This window comes from Cibotium barometz, chromosome 31, assembly GCF_041138505.1.
Source record: "Cibotium barometz isolate CiBa-2024 chromosome 31, ASM4113850v1, whole genome shotgun sequence".
Taxonomy (NCBI): domain Eukaryota; kingdom Viridiplantae; phylum Streptophyta; class Polypodiopsida; order Cyatheales; family Cibotiaceae; genus Cibotium; species Cibotium barometz.
In genome coordinates, this window is record NC_141076.1 from 24,130,165 (window position 1) to 24,154,368 (window position 24,204).

Genomic DNA, 24,204 nt, shown 5'->3' on the forward strand with positions numbered 1-24,204 from the left:
GATGGCCCTGGCCAAGATATTGTAGGCCGTCCCAAGAAGGGTGATGTATCTCCAGTGTTGGATCTCCAATCTGTCACCACCCTCCTTAGGAATGAAGTGTATCTTACCCTCTGAAAGCCTGTTTGGCATGGGACCTGTGATCATAATTTCATTGAAGGCTGCTCAAAGGCCACCTTCCAAAAGATCCCAGTGGCGAAGAAAGAAGGAAACTGGTAGCTCGTCCGCCCCCCTGGGCAACTGCCCCTAGGGAGAGCTGTCAATGCCTCCGCAAGCTCATGTGCTGTGAAGGAAGTCAATAAGGACTGTAAAGCAGAAGGAATGACCTCTCTCATGTGCCGCTAGACCCTCGCGCGCATCCATCACCTGTGGTATGGGGCGCCCGCGAGGAGGGATGAGAAAAAATCTGTGGCGATGGCTCTCATGTGGGGGGGGGGTCGGAAATTGTTGCTGCATCCTGACCTCGCAGCTTGCGGATATCATCTCTCCGCCTGTGGGGGCCTACAATCCCTCTTGACTCTATCTCTAGCCTAGGTCCAAAAGGAAGCTCTGGCATGGTACCTGTACTCCACCCTCCTCTCTTCGATGGATCTAATCTCTGTACAGGTAGGAGCAAGCTGACTCTCAATCCATGGACTATCGGGGTATCTCTCTTGGAGCCGCTGGAGAGAGGCAAGACCCTTCTTGAGGCTACTCTCCTGCTCACGAAATCCCTCCAATCTGCTCTGTGCTGCCTCTTGCAAAAATTTGTTGATCTCACCAAGGCCTACATCTAAGGTGCTCACGGGGTAGAGCATGAGATAAAATCCAATCCCGCCTATATTTGCTCTACCCTGCTACAGATCTCGAGGTCTTGTATGAAGCTGTACGAAATCCTAGTGCTTGCATGCCTGTCCTTTCTCCAAGGGTCCTCCAAGGATAGAATAACCAGAGCGTGATCAAAAAAAGTGGTGCCCGCTAAGATGCCGATCATGCCCTCGTGACCACAAGCCCACTCATCCACATAGAACTTGTCAAGTCATGAGAGGTTGGGGCCAGTGCTCTTCCTATCGGACCACGAGAAGCATAGGCTCTCGGCATTGCACCTGAACTTTGGAAGATACCAAGGGTCCATAGTTGCAATGAAACGCGTTTCATTCGTGTCCACCTGGGAACTGTACGATTTAAGCGTTTTTTACCCAGATTCTTTAGTTTTAACTTGAAAACATGTTTTAATGTGTAAATGATGCATGTTTTATATTGTTTTGTAGGGAAGGCAACATATTTTTTACATATTATAAACTTATATATAAATTTTGGGGCCTGTAACCCCCCTGTTTTGTATGAAGCGTTATTAAAACGTCTGGGATTTGAAAGAAACGTTTATGAAACGCGTTTCATGAAACGCCTGGCAACTATGCAAGGGTCATGTCCCTTAAGTGCCAGGATCAATTCCTCCCATGTAGAGTATTCTACGCAAGTTTGTCCTCTACCGACTCGATCATGTTAAAGTCTCCACCCATGCACCAAAAGCCAGCTTGAGGGAGGGCCTGGCAGACTGTGCTCTAGAAAAGGGCTCTACTTGCTTTGGCGTTTGGGGCATAAGCATTGAGGAAGCCCACGCTGTCCTCTCCAATCATAATGGTAATCCATTGTGCTCGCCTATAGACCATGAGCCCTAAGCTTGTCATTGTCAGAAACAGCCGCTTGCTGACAGAAATACAAATCCTCCTTGTGTCCTCGAGGGGCCGAAAGAAGGGGACCAAAAAGTGTGGCTCTGGCTTGGTAAAATATCCCCGCAGTGGCGGGTACGCTCCTTGGAAAGATGATGCTCTTGGAGGAAAAGAATGTCAATGGGTCCCCCAACTGGAGCTCTATGAAGCTCTCCTCTAAGGATTCCTCGCCTCTCTGAAAGCACCGAGGCTCCCCTAAACCCTGAATGTTCCATGATACTATCCGCATATCAATCTCTATGGGAGGCGGAACTATCGGAATTTCCCTCTACTCCAAGAGTCTTGGGTGTGGGTTTGGATGGGGAATAGTTGCAATTAGTCCTCGGGCGAAGGCGCGCCAAGTGGGTGGGGATACTGTCCTCCATGTGTCGCCACTCTAGCTGAGTGCAAGAGTAGGCATTTTCTAAACTCTACTGATTACAATGAAGGTATTTGTAAGAGGGGGGGAGGGGTACTGCAACTGAGATATGAAGGAACACAAAGAGGAGCACCTCCAGGTTGGAGGACACCACCTCCCCGTCTTGATCTCTTTGGCCTCGGCCTCCCAGCTCCATCCTAGCGATAGGCTAGAGGTGGGTGAGAATGTCGGCGATGCGAAGATCATCAAGATGGTGTGAGAGCAGCCACCGACTCCGAATCCCACGCCGTCCCCGTGGTTGCGCTCAAGGGGAAGGAGAAGATCATCGCGCCACTTCTTGGCATAGAGGGTCTGGAATGATGAAACACCACATAGATCCAAATACTAGTTGTCTATGTCATTCGTGGTGTGGTATCATGACACACCATGGGCAGTGTAGAAACTCTTGGTTTCAAAGAGATTCTATACTCTTGTTTAAATTCAGGGTGTAATAATGTTTGAATTGCTCTTCTCTAGTGCTAGCCTTCATCGATTGGCTGAGTCTGCTTTTCTTTCATATAGTCTAAAGGGACCCCTCCTATCGACAAGTCCCCCAAGCTTGCTAGCGGCTCAAGAAAGCACGCTAGGCACATAGTGACATATGTTGGCTAGTCGTCTATGTCATTCGTGGTGTGGAATCGTGACACACCATGGGCGGCGTGAAAACTCCTGGTTTCGAAGAGGTTCTATACACTTGTTTAAGTTGAGAATGCAATAATGTTTCAATTGCTCTTCTCTAGTGCTAGCCTTCATCGATTGGCTGAGTCTGCTTTTCTTTCAAGAGCACGGCAGAAACTAGACATGGTCATTTATGTTTGTAGACATGATTATAAGGTTTGACATGTCTTTGGTCATAAACCTGCACCTATTCCTATCTACATGCAAGAATATGGGTAGTTTATTCTGATAGTTAGTTGATTGTGTGAAGGGTGTGCACTGAATGCTATGAAAGTTATTGTTGCTGCTGGTCTGAAGCTTGCTTAGGCAGTTGCCCAGATTTCCAACTGATGCTAAAATGAGTGAGGCTGACATTGGAGCCTGAATGTTTTGTGTATAGAGGCAAAGGTAGAGAGTGACAATGAGCTGTTTAAATTAGCATGATAGCCTCTAATGGTGCTTTTTTCGAAATCCTTGACAGTTGTGTTTTGTTATGGATGTGAAGCATCTCTGTCTAGTGATGGTTTTTAAAAATGGGACCTCCTCCCCAGTCTTCATAACTGTGAATGCCTAAAAAAATAAAATTAGATTCATTCTTGCTCCGCTTCTTAAGTTTTGGTTTTCATGTTGTTAGGTTCAAAAGAATGCCTGTGACAAATTTGATCAAGAATTTTATCCAAGATTCAAGAATTGGTGTGATGATTATTTTCTCATAAAGGTATGATTGCGTGGTGATATCCTTATGATTTGAAGGTTATCTATTCCTACTTATCAAAGCTAGATGCTGATGATGTTTGTGAATTTTAAGGACAATCTAAGGTGCTTCCTTTTGCCCTTTTTGGCACAAGCCAGAGAGAGAGAGAGAGAGAGAGAGAGAAATGAAATGAAATGTTATATTAACGTCTTCAAAAGGCCATAATGACCTATGAGACCAAAAAGTTACATCATGGTGGATCTGATACAATGTCTGGATAAAAAACCAGAAAATGAAAAAATAAAGATGATACTACTGGCACCTAGAAAATGAAACTGGAACTGGAAGGTAAACAGAAACCCTTACAGGGTGTGAATATAGTTGGGGGGGGGGGGTACGCTATGGAGGTGAGTGGAGTACAGTGAGGGGATACAATATCATGCGGGACGGGGGGGTACACTATGGAGGTGCCTCCATCTCATAATATGTGCCGCATCGGACGCTGGTGGATCTCCTCAATATCCTCTGTGGTCAGCACCCTGACGGGGTGTCCCGCATGTCTCGCAAGAATAATCCGAATCCGCCGCTGCAACCTCCATCTATGCTGGGATGCCCTCCCCCGTAGTCGTGGGCGTCTGGACCACCCAAGCTCAATCGTACGATCAATCAGTGTACCGCTGGTGTGGGCGGTATCCATGTCCTGTTGTTGCTGTGGTCCATCTAGTCTAGTGGTGGCTGGACTAAAGAAGTCTGTAATGTGCCTCTGAGTCTGGCTCTCTGTGCGCCTAAGCAGGCTATCTCCATATCTCCGCAGCTCAAGCAAGAACAATCCCAAACACCTGTGGTCCTGGTACCCCATGACTCTGGAAAGTGGTCCAAAACCCTCTCTGAATAAACAGTAGAAAGTATGCAGTACAATGGCATATATAATGCAGCTCTGTCTTTGGCTCCCCATGGCATACTCGACATATCCTGGCCCTCTATATCGGCCAATCTCAATCTCAAGCTGGTGTGAGGATGTGCGAATCTGACCAATAGCACATCGTACTGCATAAGACAAGTGTACATCCATGTAACTGGGTCTGATCACAAAACCATCTGCTGTGAGCTGAAGAAAATGCTCTCTGTAGAAAAGAGAGAGAGAGAGAGAGAGAGAGAGAGAGAGAGAGAGCGAGAGTAATGTCTACAAAAGGCCTGAAGGGCCTATCTATGAGACTATGAACTGTACAGTGATAACATCGGTATAGTGCCATGGAACAAAAATAGAACGTGAAAACCGAAAACTGAAACATAACTCTATGAAAGGCGGAGGCGGTCCATCTGGAGGCCATGCATAGTTAATGATCTATGAGTACGAGGACCTGCTATGACCTTCTTGTACAAGCTGTCTAGAAGACTTAAATGCCATTCTTAGAAGGCAATGTCTGTATGTTATGTACATATTGGAAAAATAGGTGATCATCAGGAAGAGTGCACAAACGGTGCGACCCTACACTTAGCAAGACTATCTCATGTGGTACAGAGGGCTTACTCCTGATCATGCGTGAAACCATTAACTCATGCACTATCTGTCCTTCTCCACTCCTCCTCTCCCAAATCATAGCTAGCCTCACCAATGTGTCAAACAACCAACTGTTGGTGCTATGGTCCTGGAAGTGGGTCCAGAAGCACTCTTTAAATGGGCTGAAGAAGTGTATTCTTTTGCTAGGTGGGCCTGTGCCGCTAGGCGCGTGGTGAACATAGGACCGATGAAGGTATGATGCATCCCCAGGTAGAAGTAACTATCTCTATGGGCCTGTCATGATGAGGCTACTCTCCTCACAAAAGGTCTGAAGTGCATCCCCCCTCTGTTGAATCCAAGATATGGACTGTACCAACTCTATACAAGTGGATGGGAACTTCTCTCTGGGCAAGGGTTGACCTTGTATTTAGAACACGTGTGTCTATGTGCTAGGGTTTTCAGAGATACAAAAGAGTGCGGGGGAATCACACATACAACACACACACGAGTCCTAAACTACTGATATGTATTATGTACAAGAAAGACGTGTTACAAATGTCCGTAGGGTACAAAAGATGTTTGAGAATGAAGACGTTGTTTCTTAGCCCACACTCGTAAGATCTCCTTGACCAGCATGTACTGCAGAGAGTCTTGTAGGCTTTGATTGAAGGAATGCCACGTGTCAGGCAGCCTCCCATGAGGCATTGGCAGCTGCTAGCCTGTTGAAACCATCTGCATGACCTTTTTCCCCACTTGCATTGGAATTTCCTTGAGCTGCACGATGTCCATATAAAGTGCTCTTTCATAGAAGGAGAAGGTCCAAGCAAATCTTGTCCATGGTATTCAAGATCCTGAACACTGCGACACCACTTTGTGTGTGGTCCGAAGGCTCACATTCCGTCCATTTTACGTCAACACAAAGACCTGCAAAAAACCTTGCGGATGACCAACTCTCGTCTGATCCAGCACTTTTTGGTTGTCCAATCGTCCACGAAGAAACACTGCTGGTTGTTGAGTATCCTTCGGTAGCTCATGGAAAGTGCACACCAAAGAAGGCCTGACAAAACTTCGCTATCTATACCGTAACCACTAGTTCATCGGCTCAGATGGATCACAATACCTATTTGCTCCAACTCTAATGCAGTCTGAAGGAAGAAAGTAGAACCAAGAACAAGACTCCATAGAAGACCTACACCAAATCTGTATCCATAAGTAATCCATCACACCTTTATGTCTAGACCACCATCTTGTGGAACATATCCCAAGTAATACATCCGTGAAGACACACCAAGTGGTTTATCTTTCCAAGGTGAAGATAGATCCAGTGACATGTCCTCTTGAGGTGACATGACTTTAGACCTTGAAGATTCTCCACCCAATGAGGTGAGAAGAGTCCTCTTGTACAAGCTTTGATATTAAAGAATTTGCCACTTAGGCTTGGAGGAAGAACTCGGCAAAGCAAAAGTCCTTCGGTGTCCAACCGATAAAGGTGAGTGGGGATTGTTTGGAGAATTAGGTGGAGAGGGACTCTGCAAAGGACATTGTCGGTGAGGCGTGCAGTGTCTATCCTTATTACGACTACATATAAGTGTTCAATGACGATTGCCGGATTGGGAGCATAGCTCGTCTCTCCTTACGTGTAGCCAAACGAGCGAAAACTCCTCGAGAAACTTTTGCCTGTTTGTTGCTCCATCTCACGTTTTCTATGTTTGATTCCCTAAGAAGGCCCAAACACGCAAAATCTGGGTTTTCGCGATCCCATCTTGTCCGAACGATGTCCAGTGGTGGTGTGGCCGACTTTGCAAGTGTGTGTGGGGTACTCCTCCCCACGCTCTTGAAAAGTTTTTTCACCACCATTGGACGTTGTTCAGGCGAGTTATGCCTTTGTTGAGAAGCATGAGCATTGGTAGACGCCAAGTCCGGAACACTAGGTGCTCGGGGTGTCGACTCTGTCCACTCGCTTCCACGCTAGCTTTCACACCCTAAAGTAAATTTGCAATGAGCAGGATCCATAACAAGCTGCCCAAAACCAAGGATAAGGAATGATGGCGAGGGTTGGAGCCCTTCACACTAAGGAAAGGTCGCTTTCTTTACACTAGAAAGAACCCAAATAGTGGCTTTTCCCAAACCTGGACTTGTGCACTATGGGGGGCACCCACGCAAATAGTGTCTTTTCCCAAACTTGGACTTTTGTACTCCTGGAACCTAGGGGCTGTACCCTATCCAAGCAATCAATGCGCTAGGGTGCTGCAACAAGAAATTTTGGGATGCATATCTCAAGATTACTCCTTTTAATAAGGAGATCTTTGAGAAGTCTAAGTTAAGAAAGTATTGGGCTGGTTTGCATGCATAGTTGCCAGGCGTTTCATGAAACGTGAGAGATCACTATGTGCATGACGAAGACTTTGGTGGGATTATTCAAAAGCTAGAGGATGGTCAGACAGTTAATCACTATTCCTTGAAGGAGGGATATTTGATGATGGATACTTGGTCATACATAACCAAGGATTGAGGAGTCACATGCACCACCTTATGTAGGGCATAAAGGTATTTCTTCTACTGCGCAAGCATTGGAATGGTACTTCTATTGGCCTAGCATGAGAAAGGACATTGACAAGTATGTATCCGAGTGCTTGACTTGTCAAAAGGTCAAGTTTAATCGTCAAAGCGCTTCTCTCAAGTGCTTTTGGTCAAGAACTATAAATTCAGCTATTCTCTTATTGTTGAGACGTGTAAAAAGACGAGAGCTCTCTAGCTCTAAGAACTTGTACTCAAGACTCCTCCAAGGGGTTTTATCTAATATAACTCGGAGGGGGGAGGGGGGGCACTCACTTCTCATGGGTACCCACCCCCCCCACGGGGGTTGGCCCAAGGCTATTCCGACCCCTAGTGTGGTGTCTTCTCTCTTTACTCTCTCTCTTTTGTTTATTTTCAGATTTTCTCAAGGTTTTACACGTGAATTTGTTGTTTTCTTGAAGATAAGCTAAGTACACGTGCCACAGCCCTTATGAAGGCTTATTACACATCCACTGCTTTTGGGGGGGGGGGGGGCGGGGGGGGTGTGTGCTCCTATATCTCTAGAGAATCTCTGGAATCTCAAGCTGTCCGATGGCGTCTCTTTTTGGACTAGTGGGTCTCAGGCGTCTAGCTCGTTGCACATGAATCTCCTTTTTCTAAGGAGATGTCTACGAGGTGCGGTGACATTTGTGATACTTGGATTGTAAATGTTTGTTGCCTGGTTTGTCCAGAAGGGGCATCTAGGCCAATACTCTCTCATTTTCGTTGGCCGAGGCCTCCATCTTGGGTTGGATGTACTTCCATGAAAGAAACTCGTAATGGGGTGCTGTGAGGTATGTGGGGTTTGTAGCGCCTCTCTGCATAGCCGATCTCTGTGTGGCGATGCAGCTCCATCATTTAGAATCCCAATGTTCGCTCGTCTGGGAAATCAAAGACGTGAGACTAGGCCAAATCCCTCTGTGAAGAGGCAATGAAATCTCCCAAGAATCTCATAGTACAATGGGCATATGAAAAGATATTGCTTTTCCGTCTTGACCTCTAGTGAACAGAATGGATAGATCTTCTTCTGTTTGGCAATGCCCTCTACTTGCCGAGTCTCCACCCTCGGGCGATGAGAATTTTATGTGGCCGGTCGCAATCCTCTTGGCATGTGACGTGTGTGAAGATAGCCAAAGCTTCCGAATGAACCGTCCTCCCTAAGCATTATAAAGTGGTCTAGGTAGTAGAACTGCATTTTTGTAGGAAGCTACAATGGACCAGCCATGTGACAAGGTCTCTAGAGGTCTGCTTGAATAGGTCAGTTAATATCCTGATGGGTGAGAGGTAATAGTGGTGCATCCAGACTGAAGTAGAATGGGAGCTGGCGATTCATATAAAGCCCATGTGAGAGGAACTAGTGTGAAACCTTGGAAAACCAAACCCTAACATGTCATGGCTTGGCTATTTGCATAGACGACTCCAGGGCAGTTGGAGGAGCTTGTCTCTATCCAAGCAAGGTGTAGATCATAGTCACAGGGGACGGAGGGGACGGACCCTTGGAACGGGGGGACGCCGTCTCGGGAACACTGTGGGACGGGGACGGACGGACGTCCCCAGCTGGGCATCCCTCACAAGGGACGGCGTTCCGGGGACGGATCCAAGAGGGGACGGTTGCATGGGAACGCTTGCAGGTTACTGTTTGGGCAATGGTCACATTTTTGACCTTTTTTTTGGCCGTTTGTGAGGGGCTTTTCATGGGCCTTTAGCCTTGGCCCATAGGCCTTGAGCCTTTGAAGTTTGAGGCTTTGGGCCTTGGCCTCTCTCTTGCCTCCCTCCCTATAAGAAGACACACACACACACTCCCTCTCACACTTCAAGCTTTCGCTTCACACACACACACAGTGCACACTCTCTCTCCCTCAAGCGGCAAGCCTCAAGGGCCAAGGTCTCAAGTTTCAAACTCTCACACAAGCAAGCTGTAGCCTCTCAAGAGAGACACTCTCCCTCACACACACTCTTTTTCAAGCTTCACACACACACACACACACACACACACACACACCCACCCATCCTCACACTCAAGTTCTCCCTCAACTTTCAAGGCTCAAGCCTCACTCACTCACTCTCTCTCTCTCTCTCTCTCTCTCTTTTTCATTTTGTTGGGACAGAGGATACCCCATACAGGTACACCGATTTGTCTTATAGGCCGAGTTCGGTCTTTTGGAAGATGTTAATAAAATCTTTCTTTCTTTCTCTCTCAAGCTATCAAGTGACAAGGAGGCATCCATCATCCATAGCATCCTCCTCGTGGCAGTGGCTCTTCAAGTTCCAACTACCCGTAGAAGGACGACGGGATGGACATGGTGGGATGAGGTCAATCACACCCCATCCCCTCATGGAGGTGGTGCACAGCCATGGACATGCAAGCTTTGCCCGTATAGGTGAGTGGGTGGTACTGACAAAGTAATTTTTAAGTGCCGTTCCTACCCTTGTCCCCGTTCCCTACATATGGCCGTCCCTCGTCCCGTCCCCGTCCCCCGTTACCGGAGGTCATCAACTACCAAGGTGGTTGCTCCAAACTTTGCAAGAATAATGGAGTGGGGCAATGAGGTGTTACTCCCAATATTTAGTGCAAACATTCATGACTTGCAATCTCTCTATCCTCCTCTAATTATCCTCCCCAACGCCTAGTCCCCAAAAGGAGGCCGGATACATCATAGCAGCCATAACAATTGTGTTAAAAAGCCACCCTTGAAAGTGAGCATGGAAGCATTGTCGCTTCACCATGTCAAAGCTGCATATCCTTTGGTCTGTTGAGCCTTTGTTGCTAGGCACATAGTGAAGTAGAGTCCATAAAAGGTAACTCCCAAGTATACATAAGATGAGACAACGTCTATATGATCCCTTGCATATGTGAATCTTAGTCTGGGATCCATTGTGTGTGAGGTTTTAAAGATCATAACCTTGGTCTTGTTGAGGTTCACAAAAGGTTTATAATGCCATCAGGTTCCTTCCCAACTCCTTGTCCCTTCTCCATATTTTCTTGTAATCGCCTTTCTCCACCTCCACCTCCACCTCCACCTCCACCTCCACCTCCACCTCCTCCCCCCCCCCCTCCCCCCGGCCACCCTCCTACTTGCCCCCTTCTTACTCGTCCCCCCTCAGAACCTTTCGTGCCTCCACCTACCCTTTCTTGCTTGGTCGCCAATCACAAGTCTCCCCATGGGCCTACTTGCACTTCTTGGGTTGCCTGAAGCTTGGTTGCCAACCACAAGCTTGCCGCCTATGCCCCATTAGGTCATCTCCCTCTAAAAGAGCCAACACACAAAAAAAGAAAACTTAAATGTATATCTAGTGTCCCTCCTAATTTCGCCTCATTGCGATTCTTGGGTCTCCCCCTTTGCTTCAGCCACCCCTTTTTCTTGGGTCGCTCCTCTTTGCGTTTGTGGGATTGCCCTTTATTGAACCTTTTCAAAGAAGGAATACAAAAATCCAACCATGCAACAACGAATTCTGTTCCTTACCTCCCTCCACTTCTCTTTCTTGATCTAAATTTCTCATGCTCAGCCCCCTCCATGCACCCTTTACCTGAACACCCCCCCCCCCCCGCGGCTCCCCCCTCTCCCCCTCTCTTTGCTGCTCGCCCCCCTAGCATTTGGTTATAGTAGTTGGATTGTTCCTTACTTGCCCTCCACGCTGCCTTCCTTTTCTCACTCGTCCCTCTTCACCCTCTTGTCTCCCTTCTCGGCTCTACCAAACTTGCTCCCTTTATCTATGTCGGGCCCAAAAAAATAACTCATGTTTTTTCCTCAAAAAAGAACTCCACTCCCTCTCGCACCAAGACATCCTCGTCATCATAGTAGCCACGCATTTCTTGAAATGCGTTTCCCAAACGTTTATGGAACGTTCCATAAAAATCCCAGAGGTTTTGAAAATGTATTTATTTATTTTTTATTTTTTGTTGCAGGGGGGGCATCTAAAAACTTGCATGATATATTACTTATATGCATAAATAAACTTTAGAGGTATGGTTTAGTCGAAGAAACATCACAAATCATACAATGCCACGTTTTAAATATGGGGTAAATTTAAAATCTCCCTAGTCCGAGCCCCAGAACTACCTGGCGCAAGAAACCTTAGAGGAGCGGGGCTTAAGGCTCACCTCCTAGCCATAGAGTCCTCTAAGTCTCCCCTGAGTTGGAGGCCATAGCTACATCTTTGGAGAAGCTCCCCTGCACTAAGACTTGGCATCCCAACCATTGTACAAGGTACTGGACGTGACAATAGAAGCTATATCTCGATGGTCATGAGCTGAGCAACAGCGTTCAGAAAATTGAACTTTAAACCCAGTTTTAGCAAGAGCAGATACACAAATGAGATTCTTACGAATTCCAAGCATATACAATGTGTCATGTAAAGTGAAAATGTCATCACATTGCATGCTATCAAATCTACATTCCCAATGCCTTTAACGGCATATGATGCATTATTAGCACACATCACTATACCACCTTTAGGTGCATCCTGCAAAGTGGCAAACAACTTCTTACATGAAGTGATGTGCTTTGTAGCACCGCTATCAAAGTACCAATCAACATCAAAAATCGACATACAGGAAGGGAAGAAGGCATAGACAGAGTACTACATGTGACAAGCAATGCATAGCCATCATGAACCAAGTTGGCCTCTTCCTTAGTGTATGTGGTAGCAACCAAATCTTGTTGCTTTTTCTTTTGCTCACTCGCAATATGCTTTTTGCATTCTTCAATGACATGTCCAAGTTTTTTGCAATAGCTACACCATTTCTTTTTGTCCCCACCCTCTTTTGACACAGGAGGATTTGAACGGGCAGGTGCCTTGCCCTTAGGCTTAGCACTAGAAGATATCCGAGATTTTTCTTTGCCACGAGAAGAGGCTGCAAAGGCCTAATCTGCAATAATCATACTATTCAGGTGGGACCGGGATTGCTCTTCCCTTTAACAAAAAAACTACAAATTCATCAAATGTGTACAACCTTGAATTTCTCTTCGTCAAGAGCTGAAGAGTGGTAGCAAATCCTTGATGGGATTCATGCAGAACCGTAGAAACAAGTGAACTGTCATGTATCACCTCATCAATAGTGATTAATTGCTCTTGCAAATCCTTAACACGATTGATAAATCCATCCATAGAATTACCCTCTGCCACATGCTATGTGTCAAGCTTTTTCTGGAGATATGCTACACAAGCTTCATTGCGGATCTGATACAAAGAAGCAATTATATTGCATGTACCCTTAGCTAAAGTACATGAACGGATATGAGGAATGACCTGCCGTCTACATGAGAGAGCAATCAATGCATGAGCTTGCATATCTTTAGCATCCCATCTTAGTTGTTCCTGTGTAGAAGGGACATGTGCATGCGGTGCACTTCCACTGGAACCAAAATCACTAGAAGGGACAGGTGTAGGCGGTTCACTTCCACTAGAACCAGAATCACTAGTTCCAACAGTGGATTCCTCCAACGTGCGAGCTGTAGGTGGAGGACTAGCAGGTCTTAACTCACAACCAGATACATATACCCATAAATTCTTTGCAATGAGGGCATGCTTCATCATATATGGCGATATGGGATAGTTAGTCCTATCAAGCTGGTCCTCGGCAAAGAGCACCGGTATACATCATTATTAGCCCCATGATTGAAAAGCAAACTAACAATCTTCCCCAAGCAAATGTCACTGCAAACCCTCAATGTCCACTGAAAGGTAGCCTTCTGAGATGCCCATTGATTCACAGATGACACGGACCTGCAAGTGTATTGTAATGATAGAGTGTAGGGATAGAAAAGTTATTTGAATAGAGGCTTGATGAACAAGAAAGACCCCAGTGATGGGTGTTAGGCAAATCAGTGATGGGTGTCAGGCAAATCAGCTGGGAACACGTATGTGATTTAACGGTCAATATCCCTCACCCGACGAGATTCGGCCGATTCCATGATGGTATTGTTAATGTAAAAAAACGTGTTACAATTAGAAGAGCTCACCCTCAAGAATCGAGAATCTCGTAAAGAGATATTGCACTTAAACAGACTTCAATGATACAGAGATACAAAATGTAAAGAGTTCATTCATATCAATAGGTGATACAATAGGAATATCGTTCCCTTGAGGAGGTACAAAATGAGGTCTTAAATTACAATGGGGGAATCATTATGTACAATAATAATATGGTTTTTCACAATCTATTCAAGATATTCCCAAGATAACATCAATCCGATCTAGGGTCATGAGGTGAAGTCAAGGTTCTCGGAATAGTCGCCCATTCACAAGTCTAGGTTCAGAACTGTCTTGTCCTGAATCTCCCCGGTGTGAAGTTCACTTGGTACTTGTGGTCATTGTCACTATTGGCAAGTGTAGCCTCTACACCAAGCGAGCACTCACAAAGTTATGTTTGATGCCATTATCAAAAAGTACAGATATCTTCCGGCTCGTGATCAAACCCTCGATCCTAAGGAGATCATGCTTGCCAAAGGCCAAAGTATCCAAAGAGCATCCTCGGCACAAACTGTGCTCAAGGTGGTGAATTTCAATAGTAGAGATACGAGGAATACCTCAGGTTTCGTGAACACAGATGGACTTGCTCTTGTTCTTCTTGTTCGGACAAACCTTGGCGGTATTGTCCAGGTGGTTGCACTTGAAGCATGCTCCCATCTCCTTTGCTTTCGCCTTCTGGGTTGCCTTGCATTCTTGTTGAGCCTTCTTTGTACTTTGCTGAGGTTGATCGATTGATTGTTGGGGTTTGGATGAGCTTTTAGTGCCACTATGTGATGGCTTTTTATTGCCAAATCCCCGCTGGGTTTTTCGTGGAGTGCGCATGTAATCATGGATATTATCATAGTTTTGGGCAAATTTGATATCATCCTCTAGAGTCTTGGCTCCATTCGTGGAGACCTCCAACTTGTAATCCGGATCTAACCCATGCGTAAACATCTCCATGGTGTGGAAAGGTTCCACTTTACATTGCGCTAGATAAGTGTTGGACTCACACACTCACACACACAGAATTAGGATTTCTTGCAAATTTTACCTGCACAGAAGGGGTACAATAGCAAGCTGGTACACAAGATGCGGGCTGGATAACGGGCAAATACATGGGATGCCCACTATAGTCGAGGCTCGAGGCAAGACATTAGTGACAACGAGCTTTGCGGTCAGGACAGGAAGCTGAAGAGACTTTGCATGTCACCAGCGTGGACATTTCCCAGTCTAAAAGGGGTCTGGTGGACTCCAGGATGTTTAAATATTTGGAAAGTACAAGCTTTGGGAATGGGGGATTATCCTAGAATACAAAGGACCACACTCCTAAAATTTAGGAGAGTTGCTATTTTTGGCCCGACTCCGATGGAAATTCTGTTCGCGTCATTACATCTGGAATTGAGCAGATACCAAGAGTTGGCAAAGTGCCTATGACAGAATGTCTACCAGTTGGGATATTTTTAGAGGTAAAGATTATGGAAGGACCCATCTCTTAGATTGGGACATGTGGCAAGAAAGTGGACCAAAGTGAGACAAGTGGCCTGACACTTGTTATAAAGTGGATCAAAGTGAGACAAGTGGCCTCACACTTGTCACTTCAGCTATTGTGTGGCTCTCCACTTGTCATTGTAGCCTTCTCTTGCCATTTTAGCTCATGGGAGGCCCAAATCTATAAATTGGAGCCCCCTCTCTTCATTAATAGAGGCTCTCTTGCTGCACACTAGCCTCTACCACCGTTGAAGGCTTCTCTAATGATGGCTACTCTCTTTCTCTCTCACTTGAAGGCTGCCCATGAAGAATACCGGCTTTGTGGGACTGTTTTGGAGGCTTCCATCGCGAAGAAATACTGAAGGCAAGGGTATTCAATTATTTATTATGATTTCTAGCCATTGTATGTGTTGTACCAGCATTTGTACTTGCTGTACTTGCTGTACCGTACCGACTGTACTAGCCACTGTACTTGTTGTACCAGCTTTTGTACTTGTTGTACTTGCTGTACCAGCCACCGTGCCGGCTGTACCAGCCACTGTACTTGCTGTACCAGCTTCTGTACCAGCCACCGTACCAGCTGTATCAGCCACTGTACCTGTTGTACCAGCCACTGTACCTGCTGTACCAGCCATTGTACCTGCTGTACAGGCTGAATGGAGAGTTGTACTTGCTGTACTAGCTCTATTGCATGAAGACCCGTGGTTTTTGGGGAAGAATCAGTACCCACACGGAGGTATATGGATTACATTGATGGCTCGGCATTTCTACAGCCTATGTTCCGGCTTGGTAGCCTTGTGTTGGGCTGTGCTATGGCATTTGTATAGGGATAATCCGGCATCTCCTGTGGGGAGAGTAAGGCCCTCAAAGCTTGTACATGATATTATTCTCCTTGGGTAATAAAATACTCCAAGGGGGGGGGTCGGCCCATTCCGGCCTCTATGCGGTGTCACACGTGCAAGCTCCATTTTCAGCATTTGTGGATGTTTTGTCCTGCTTTATGTTTTATGCAAAGTGATGATGGATATGTGTTAAGGCTGTGGCCATGTTTAAATGTTTTAATATGCATTGATGGTATCAACAAGTGTGTCAAAGGCCCTAGTCCCCCGGGCACCCGCCGCTACGAGTTACATTGGTATCAGAGCATAGGCTTTCTTGGAAGCGGAGGCTTCCTTCCATCAATAAGGAAGAGAAAAGATCTGGAGTGGGGACCACACTTACCATCATTGCTATTAAGCATGGCCAGCCACTTCAGAGCCTATGAAGCAAGAGCATGAACAATAGACAGCTTGATCTAAGGATTTATGAATTCACAAAATTTATCTTGGAAGTATGGAGTTGGCTTTATGTGCACACGTTTAGCACTCTTTCCATATGGATATTGTGGATTATATTATCAAGCTTACAGGCAAGCTATGTGGAGATATATCTCAAGATATCTTAAGGATATGGTGACGAGATATTTCTGTTGGCTTCATGACCAACTTGGCAAAGAATAGCTAAGTATACTTTGAGTTTGCAAAGTTGGTGCTTTTGCTATTTACTATGAAGTGTTTTTGATGTTCACTAACCCTTTTATAGCTATGCAAGGAGAAAGGTGTTGTTGTTTGCCTTGAGATGGTTTCAGGGAAACATTGTTTATGGCTCCCTTTAATGGGATGAATTCTTTTCATGGCTCCCTTTATTGGGATGGATTATATCTATGGAGATTTCTTTCTTGGACGAGATTTATATAGATATTGGGCTTCACAAGCAATTTCTATGGATTCCACCTCTACTCCAAGGTGTGTGGTTAGCACGGAGTATGTGGTAAGAGTTATGGTATACATGGATTATGGTATACAAGTCTATAGATTCCTGGACTTCTTTTCTAGGGATTTGGATCCATCCTCAGGTTTATGGATTATGTTTATGACTCCCTTTTACTGGGATGGATTATTCTTTTTGGCTCCCTTTATTTGGGATGCATTGGACTTATGAAACTTATCGTTCACATACCCTGTGTAGTGTTCTCTTGTCCTACATGCTCTCTTGAAGATTATTTCTACTATGTGTGGGTGGAACAATATAGAGCAGATGGAAGGGAACATGGGCACTTCAAAGGGTAGTGACAAGCACAACATACCCTGTGTAGTGTTCTCTTGTCCTACGTGCTCTCTTGAAGATTGTTTCTACCATGTGTGGGTGGAACAATAGAGAGCAGATGGAAGGGAACATGGGCATTTGAGAGGGTAGTGTTAGTTGGTGGCCGAAATGCCTATAAACTATGTGTAGCAGAAATGCGTATGGAACACCAGGTTATCTATGCCTGCGAGAGTGATTGTTTTCAGGACTCCTTGTTTAGCCGCCCTGTGTAGTATTTCTCTTGTCCTAAGTGCTCTTCAAGATGTTGCTACCTTGCTTGGTAGAACATAGAGCCAATGGTAGAGAATATGGGCACTGAAGTCGGGCCGGGCGTCAAGGCAGCTCCTTGGTGATCTACATCGACATACCATTGTTTTCTAAATGCTGAATTTCATATGCATTGGCATGGAGGATTTGGCAATGGATGCCCGTGAAGCTATGTATTGAATTTCTCCAATAGTAATACAATTTACTCAAGGGAGGAGTCGGCCGTTCCGGCTCATTGTGTGTCTCTTGTAAGCCCACATCTCATCCAAGGTGTGTGGCCAGAGTACCAACACGGAGTGCAAGTGGTAAAGTGGACATGACGGGACTTATGTCTATGCCAAGGGTCATGTGGACCGATGTCTTGTTGGCAGGAGACTTATTTTGTCTCGCCCATTTACTTGGGACATGGATTATGATATCTGGACTTATGGGACTGATTTGTCTCGCCCATTTACTTGGGACATGGATTATGCTATCTGGACTTATGGGACTGTTTTGTCTCACCCATTTATCTTGGGACATGATTTTGATATTGGTATTATGGAGACTTATTTAGTCTCGCCCATTTCTTTGGGACATGGATTCTTCAGTTATATTGGATTTTTTGAGACTGTCTGGTCTCGCCCAATCGATGGGACATGATTATATCTTGAATATATGGCCTGAAGCTTAAAGTTGCGGACAACTTTTAAGAAGTTGGGGAGGATGTCACCAGCGTGGACATTTCCCAGTCTAAAAGGGGTCTGGTGGACTCCAGGATGTTTAAATATTTGGAAAGTACAAGCTTTGGGAATGGGGGATTATCCTAGAATACAAAGGACCACACTCCTAAAATTTAGGAGAGTTGCTATTTTTGGCCCGACTCCGATGGAAATTCTGTTCGCGTCATTACATCTGGAATTGAGCAGATACCAAGAGTTGGCAAAGTGCCTATGACAGAATGTCTACCAGTTGGGATATTTTTAGAGGTAAAGATTATGGAAGGACCCATCTCTTAGATTGGGACATGTGGCAAGAAAGTGGACCAAAGCAGGCTTAGTTCCGTACGTCGTACGACTGAAATCGTACGTACTTGCTGTACGGTACGGTACCGTACGGATTCGTACGATACCGTACGTTTTTTTTTGTTTTTTGTTTTTTTTGTCGTCGTCGTTGTTGTTGTTGTTGTTGTTTTTGTTGTTGCTGTTGCGTGGAGCAATTTCAGTCTTCTAGAGAGCCATTCATCGCCATTTGCAGCCTATAGGGAGCTGTTTGTCAGCGTGTGCACTTGCCATTGCCATATTAGGCAAGCGATCATATTGCCTGATGAGGAGGACGAGGCAATCTTCATGGAGCTCTATAGTGAGCTTGTGGCAGCAGATACTCGCAGCACCAGGAGTCAGCATGGACGGGGGCCCGAGCAGTTGGAGTTCATAGGCCTCCGCCTTCGGCATCGGCAAAGGGTGGCCTTCGCACATATGTGAGGCGGGGATCCTCGAGCTCCAATCCCCGCCTTCATGATGATATTCCATTGCTCCCTCATGATGATACCCCACTGCCTAGAGAGCCCTTGTTTGATGATGATGGCAACCTACTTAGCGAGAATGATCCCCAGAGTGTCTCGTCCACCTTCGAAGAGTCCTCTTCAGAGAACTCTCTTGATGGACACTCTAGTAGTGATCATGTTGATGATCATGCAGATGTTGGTGATGATGTAGACTTTTGATATGTTATAGCTCTCTAGGCATTGGGCATCTATCTCCTTCTAGCCCATCGATGATGTATTGTAGTATGTAGTATCATGTATGTACGCATGTTGGCGGTCGCCCATGCCATGAGTTTTTGGCCTATCCTTTTGTAGCAATTTTGTACTCTAATGGCATGATGACATTATGTTCATGGTTCTACTATTTTGTAACTTCTTGTCTACAATTTTTAAGTTTAGGAAGTATTTAAAAAAAAAAACGTACTAATATCGTACCGTACCTCAAAAAATTTTAAGGTACCAATTAGTACCGTATTTTATCGTACCGTACCGTACCGTACCTTTCGTACTAACTAACCATGGACCAAAGTGAGACAAGTGGCCTGACACTTGTTATAAAGTGGATCAAAGTGAGACAAGTGGCCTCACACTTGTCACTTCAGCTATTGTGTGGCTCTCCACTTGTCATTGTAGCCTTCTCTTGCCATTTTAGCTCATGGGAGGCCCAAATCTATAAATTGGAGCCCCCTCTCTTCATTAATAGAGGCTCTCTTGCTGCACACTAGCCTCTACCACCGTTGAAGGCTTCTCTAATGATGGCTACTCTCTTTCTCTCTCACTTGAAGGCTGCCCATGAAGAATACCGGCTTTGTGGGACTGTTTTGGAGGCTTCCATCGCGAAGAAATACTGAAGGCAAGGGTATTCAATTATTTATTATGATTTCTAGCCATTGTATGTGTTGTACCAGCATTTGTACTTGCTATACCTGCCACCGTACCGGCTGTATCAGCCACTGTACTTGTTGTACCAGCTTTTGTACTTGTTGTACTTGCTGTACCAGCCACCGTGCCGGCTGTACCAGCCACTGTACTTGCTGTACCAGCTTTTGTACTTGTACTTGCTGTACCAGCCACCGTACCAACTGTATCAGCCACTGTACCTGTTGTACCAGCCATTGTACCTGCTGTACCGGCTGAATGGAGAGTTGTACTTGCTGTACTAGCTCTATTGCATGAAGACCCGTGGTTTTTGGGGAAGAATCAGTACCCACACGGAGGTATATGGATTACATTGATGGCTCGGCATTTCTACAGCCTATGTTCCGGCTTGGTAGCCTTGTGTTGGGCTGTGCTATGGCATTTGTATAGGGATAATCCGGCATCTCCCGTGGGGAGAGTACGGCCCTCAAAGCTTGTACATGATATTATTCTCCTTGGGTAATAAAATACTCCAAGGGGGGGGGGGGGGTCGGCCCATTCCGGCCTCTATGCGGTGTCACACGTGCAAGCTCCATTTTCAGCATTTGTGGATGTTTTGTCCTGCTTTATGTTTTATGCAAAGTGATGATGGATATGTGTTAAGGCTGTGGCCATGTTTAAATGTTTTAATATGCATTGATGGTATCAACAAGTGTGTCAAAGGCCCTAGTCCCCCGGGCACCCGCCGCTACGAGTTACATTGCAGGTCGGTAGGTGGACGGGATCGCATGCCAACGAAGACGGGGGTAGAGGCGCCGAAAGGGAGAAGTCTGGTGAGGAATGGACTCGCTGTGGGTAAGTGTTCGTGCAGTGTGTGGTCGTCGTGGAAGGGCTATATCAAGACCCAGACCGAACTGCGAGAACAAGACGTGAGCTTTGTGACACGTAGGCGATTACTTGGAGAGACTCCAACAAGGGATATTGGCAGGTGGTGGGTGTGCAACACACAGAGGCTATATAGCTGCAAGAGTCGGGTGTGCAGCGATGGTTACAAGAGAGTTGACGATGGCAACACGAGAGCTCTCTGTCCTGATGGCGACGGGAGCACACATTTGTGAGGATAGTGATGCGGGCACAACTCTAATTGTTAGCTCTTAATCCACGGGAGGTCACAGGTGTGCATGTCCTCCTCTCAACACAGAATAGGCAGTGAGTGAGAGATGAGAAACAGAAGATGTGATACCAATTGTTGGACTCATACACTCACACACACAGAATTAGGGTTTCTTGCAGATTAGGGTTAGCTTCAGGAAGACACACAAAGAGAGCAAGAAGGGGTGTGGTAGATTACAAATGCAAGTCACCTCTTGCATATGAGTCACATCCATATAATATCCAAGTACAAAAGTTGAATGGATAGAGTGTCCTTTCACACTTGATATCCAAGGGGAAAACCACATGGGGAAAAGTGCCCTTGGTTAGGAGAAATCATCCCAAACCGAAAATTTTACTCATGTCTTCCCACTCTAGTAGAGAGGTTTGGATGCCTAAAGCTTCTTAGAGTTCTTCTCTTCCTGGTCCTGACCTTCTTCTTTCTCATTCCCCTATTGATGTAAATGGAGAACATCATCCAACCTTGGAACAAGAGTATCATCATGACATAGAAGTTGATGATATAGTAAACCATGAGGTAGAGTTTGTGAGTGCTTCAAACAGAAAAGTTTTTGCTTCTAGAGACTTCAATCGAAGATTATTACACTTAGATAGGATCATGACTTCATGCCTTTTCTCTTATAAATTTTTTGACTTGTATAATGTCAGAAATCTCTTTAAAAATTTTTATACTTCAGAAAACTTTTCTTTTGAGGATCTAGTGATTAGTAGATCTCATAGTATTCAATTAAAGCTTTTGTTAGGTAAGTATCTTAAGTCCAATTTCTTTGCCCCGTGTTCTTTTCCTGTGAAAAAGGATGTGTTGATTACTGTGGTCACTTCTCCCGATCTAGGATAGTTAGTGCCAACCAAGTGATCCTCAGCACTAAGCATTCCAAATACATCATTGCCAGTGATGACTACTAATAGATGCAATATCTGACCCTTACCAAATGCAACTGTCCCAACACTCTTGCAAGTGCAATGCCATGAAATGCAACATGTATGGCTGCAAGTAGTCTGCAGATAGATCTGCAGATAATAGCTTTGACCCAAACACAAAGGGGCATTGACTAGAAATTTGTGACCGCATGGCAGTGTAAAGATAGAGAGTGTATAGAATGTGTTGATGAAGGTGCTTGCTGCACTTGGCGTGGAGGTCAGAGAAGCTTGAAGGTGGTTGTCGTACGTTGTTGCCGATGTGGGAGTAGATTGGAGGTGGTTGCTGTAGGTCAACGCCAAGGTGTGAGTGTACTGGAGGTGGTAGAGGAGCAAAGATGCCCCCCCCCCCCCGGGGCTATTCTGAACCTTAGCCCTCTATATCTGCCTCCTATCTCCTAATGCGAGTGTCCTTTAACCTTGTTGGATTAGGTCTGCTAATCAAAGGATTAGCTCTAGGTTAATGTGCATTCGTATCTCCTAATGCGAGTGTCCTTTAACCTTGTTGGATTAGGTCTGCTAATCAAAGGATTAGCTCTAGGTTAATGTGCATTCATATCTCTGCCATGCCATCTAGTTTGCTTTGCAGTAGGAGGGGTTTAGGGATTTGCCGTCAAGTAGATGCTGTATCACTCTTTGGAATACTTGTAGCAGTCTATTGGTGTGCTGGCGAGGCATGTTGTGCTTCAAGCCCAATCACCACATTCCAAAAGCCTTTGGCAGCAAGTACATGCTTAATCATGTATGATCACAGTGGATAGTTAGTGCCAACCAACTTATCCTCAACACTAAGCATTCCAAAGACATCATTGCCAGTGATTACTACTAATAGATGCAATATCCGACCCTTACCAAATGCAACTGTCCTAATACTCTTGCAAGTGCAATGCCACGGAATGCAACATGTATGGCTGCAAGTAGCTCGCAGATAGATCTGCAGATAAAAGCTTTGACCCAAACAAAAAGGAGCACTGACTGGAAATTTGTGACTGCACATAGTGTTGTAAAGATAGAGAGTGTATAGAATGTGTTGATGAAGGTGCTTGTTGCTGTTGGCGCGGAGGTCGGAGAAGACTAAAGGCAGTTGATGTAGGTCGTTGCCGAGGTGGGAGTAGATTGGAGGTGGTTGCTGTAGGTCAACGCCAAGGTTGGAGTAGATTGGAGGTGGTAGAGGAGTAAAGATGACAAAAACAACCCCCCCACCCCCCCCTCCCCAGGAGGGGTGCCAGGTAAGGCTGCACGGGGTTGAGCTCAGCCCCATGCCACCAGCTGGGCTGGGCAGCAGTGGTTGTGTGCAAACTAGTGCCGTTAGCTATAGGCTGCGTAAAGTGGGGGCAAAGTCCGGCAGCGATAGGAGGGAGGCGACGAACAGCACTAGTTTACAGAGCACACAATATGTGGCATAGGATGAAGTTGATGCACACAAAATGTGGGCAGCAGTGTGCTGTGATAACCAACAACGGGAAGAAGAATGTGCTTTAATACCAAATGTTGGGGCTGGGTTTTGGAGTGACAGCCACACACACACACACTTTGTATCTAATGTTGGGGCTAGGGTTTGGAGCGGTAGCCCCACACACTTTTTTATATATATAGTAATGATATATTACTATTGGGAAACGTCAGTGCGAGGTGAGAACCCATGAAGGTATATGCATTGGACAATGGTGAGTCCGAAAAGGACCCATACTAGAGTTCCTTAGAAACAGTCGAAGAAAAGTGAGAAAGTCTGCAAATCAACATCTTGGCTTGCATAACAACAATGCAGTGTCTATCGCAAAGAGAGCCTACCGGAGGAGGTGGTGTCCGACATATGCTGTCTGAACATGAATCTGTTCCGGCTGCTCTAAATTGTCCACAAAGCCTAGAACCGTAAACAGGAGAAGAACACAACATAAGGCTAGAGTGCTGATATTACATCCAAAGGTACCCCAAGACTTTCCAGTCAGCCAGGCGGTCATGCATATGAAGCAGCGGTATTGGTGCAAAGGGGGACAACTCACATATCTCATGCCACAAAGGTCTATAATGCATACCCAATCCAAAGCTACGTCAAGCCATAAGGAAGGACTTAATGTTTTCAGCATGGTCCACCACATCATGGAACTTAATTATGCCCATTTGCCAAGAAGAAAGCTTTTCTTGGTTGCGTGAAAGCCAATGGGCGGGCAAGAGCCGCAGTCCAATGTATGCTTTCAGCCCGCAGAGTGAATTCCCTTGCACCATGTCACGATCATTCCATGTCACATGCTGCAACACCTTTCTCTAGTCTTGAATAAGGTGCGTGCTGTATGGGCAGTCGATTATCTTTCCAACAAAACGACCAAACACCACCTCCCAGTGTGTAGTAGTCCAGTCACCAAAGCCCGAGGATCTCATCCT

At 45.7% G+C, this 24,204-nt stretch overlaps 1 protein-coding gene across 19 annotated transcripts in view; it reads left to right on the forward strand.

The window, feature by feature from the left end:
* Positions 1–24,204, forward strand: part of LIN2 (Coproporphyrinogen III oxidase) — a 118,982-nt gene that overhangs the window by 14,431 nt on the left and 80,347 nt on the right. For 18 of the 19 annotated variants that reach the window (XR_015269962.1, XR_015269967.1, XR_015269966.1 and 15 more), the window contains one exon: positions 3,398–3,481. Coding sequence is in view for 11 of the 19 variants with exons in the window: in XM_086824925.1 (XP_086681051.1) it covers positions 3,398–3,481 (84 nt within the window). In the remaining 8 variants the exon portion in view is untranslated. The remainder of the gene's footprint in view (positions 1–3,397; positions 3,482–24,204) is intronic. The other variant, XR_015269965.1, reaches the window with a different exon arrangement.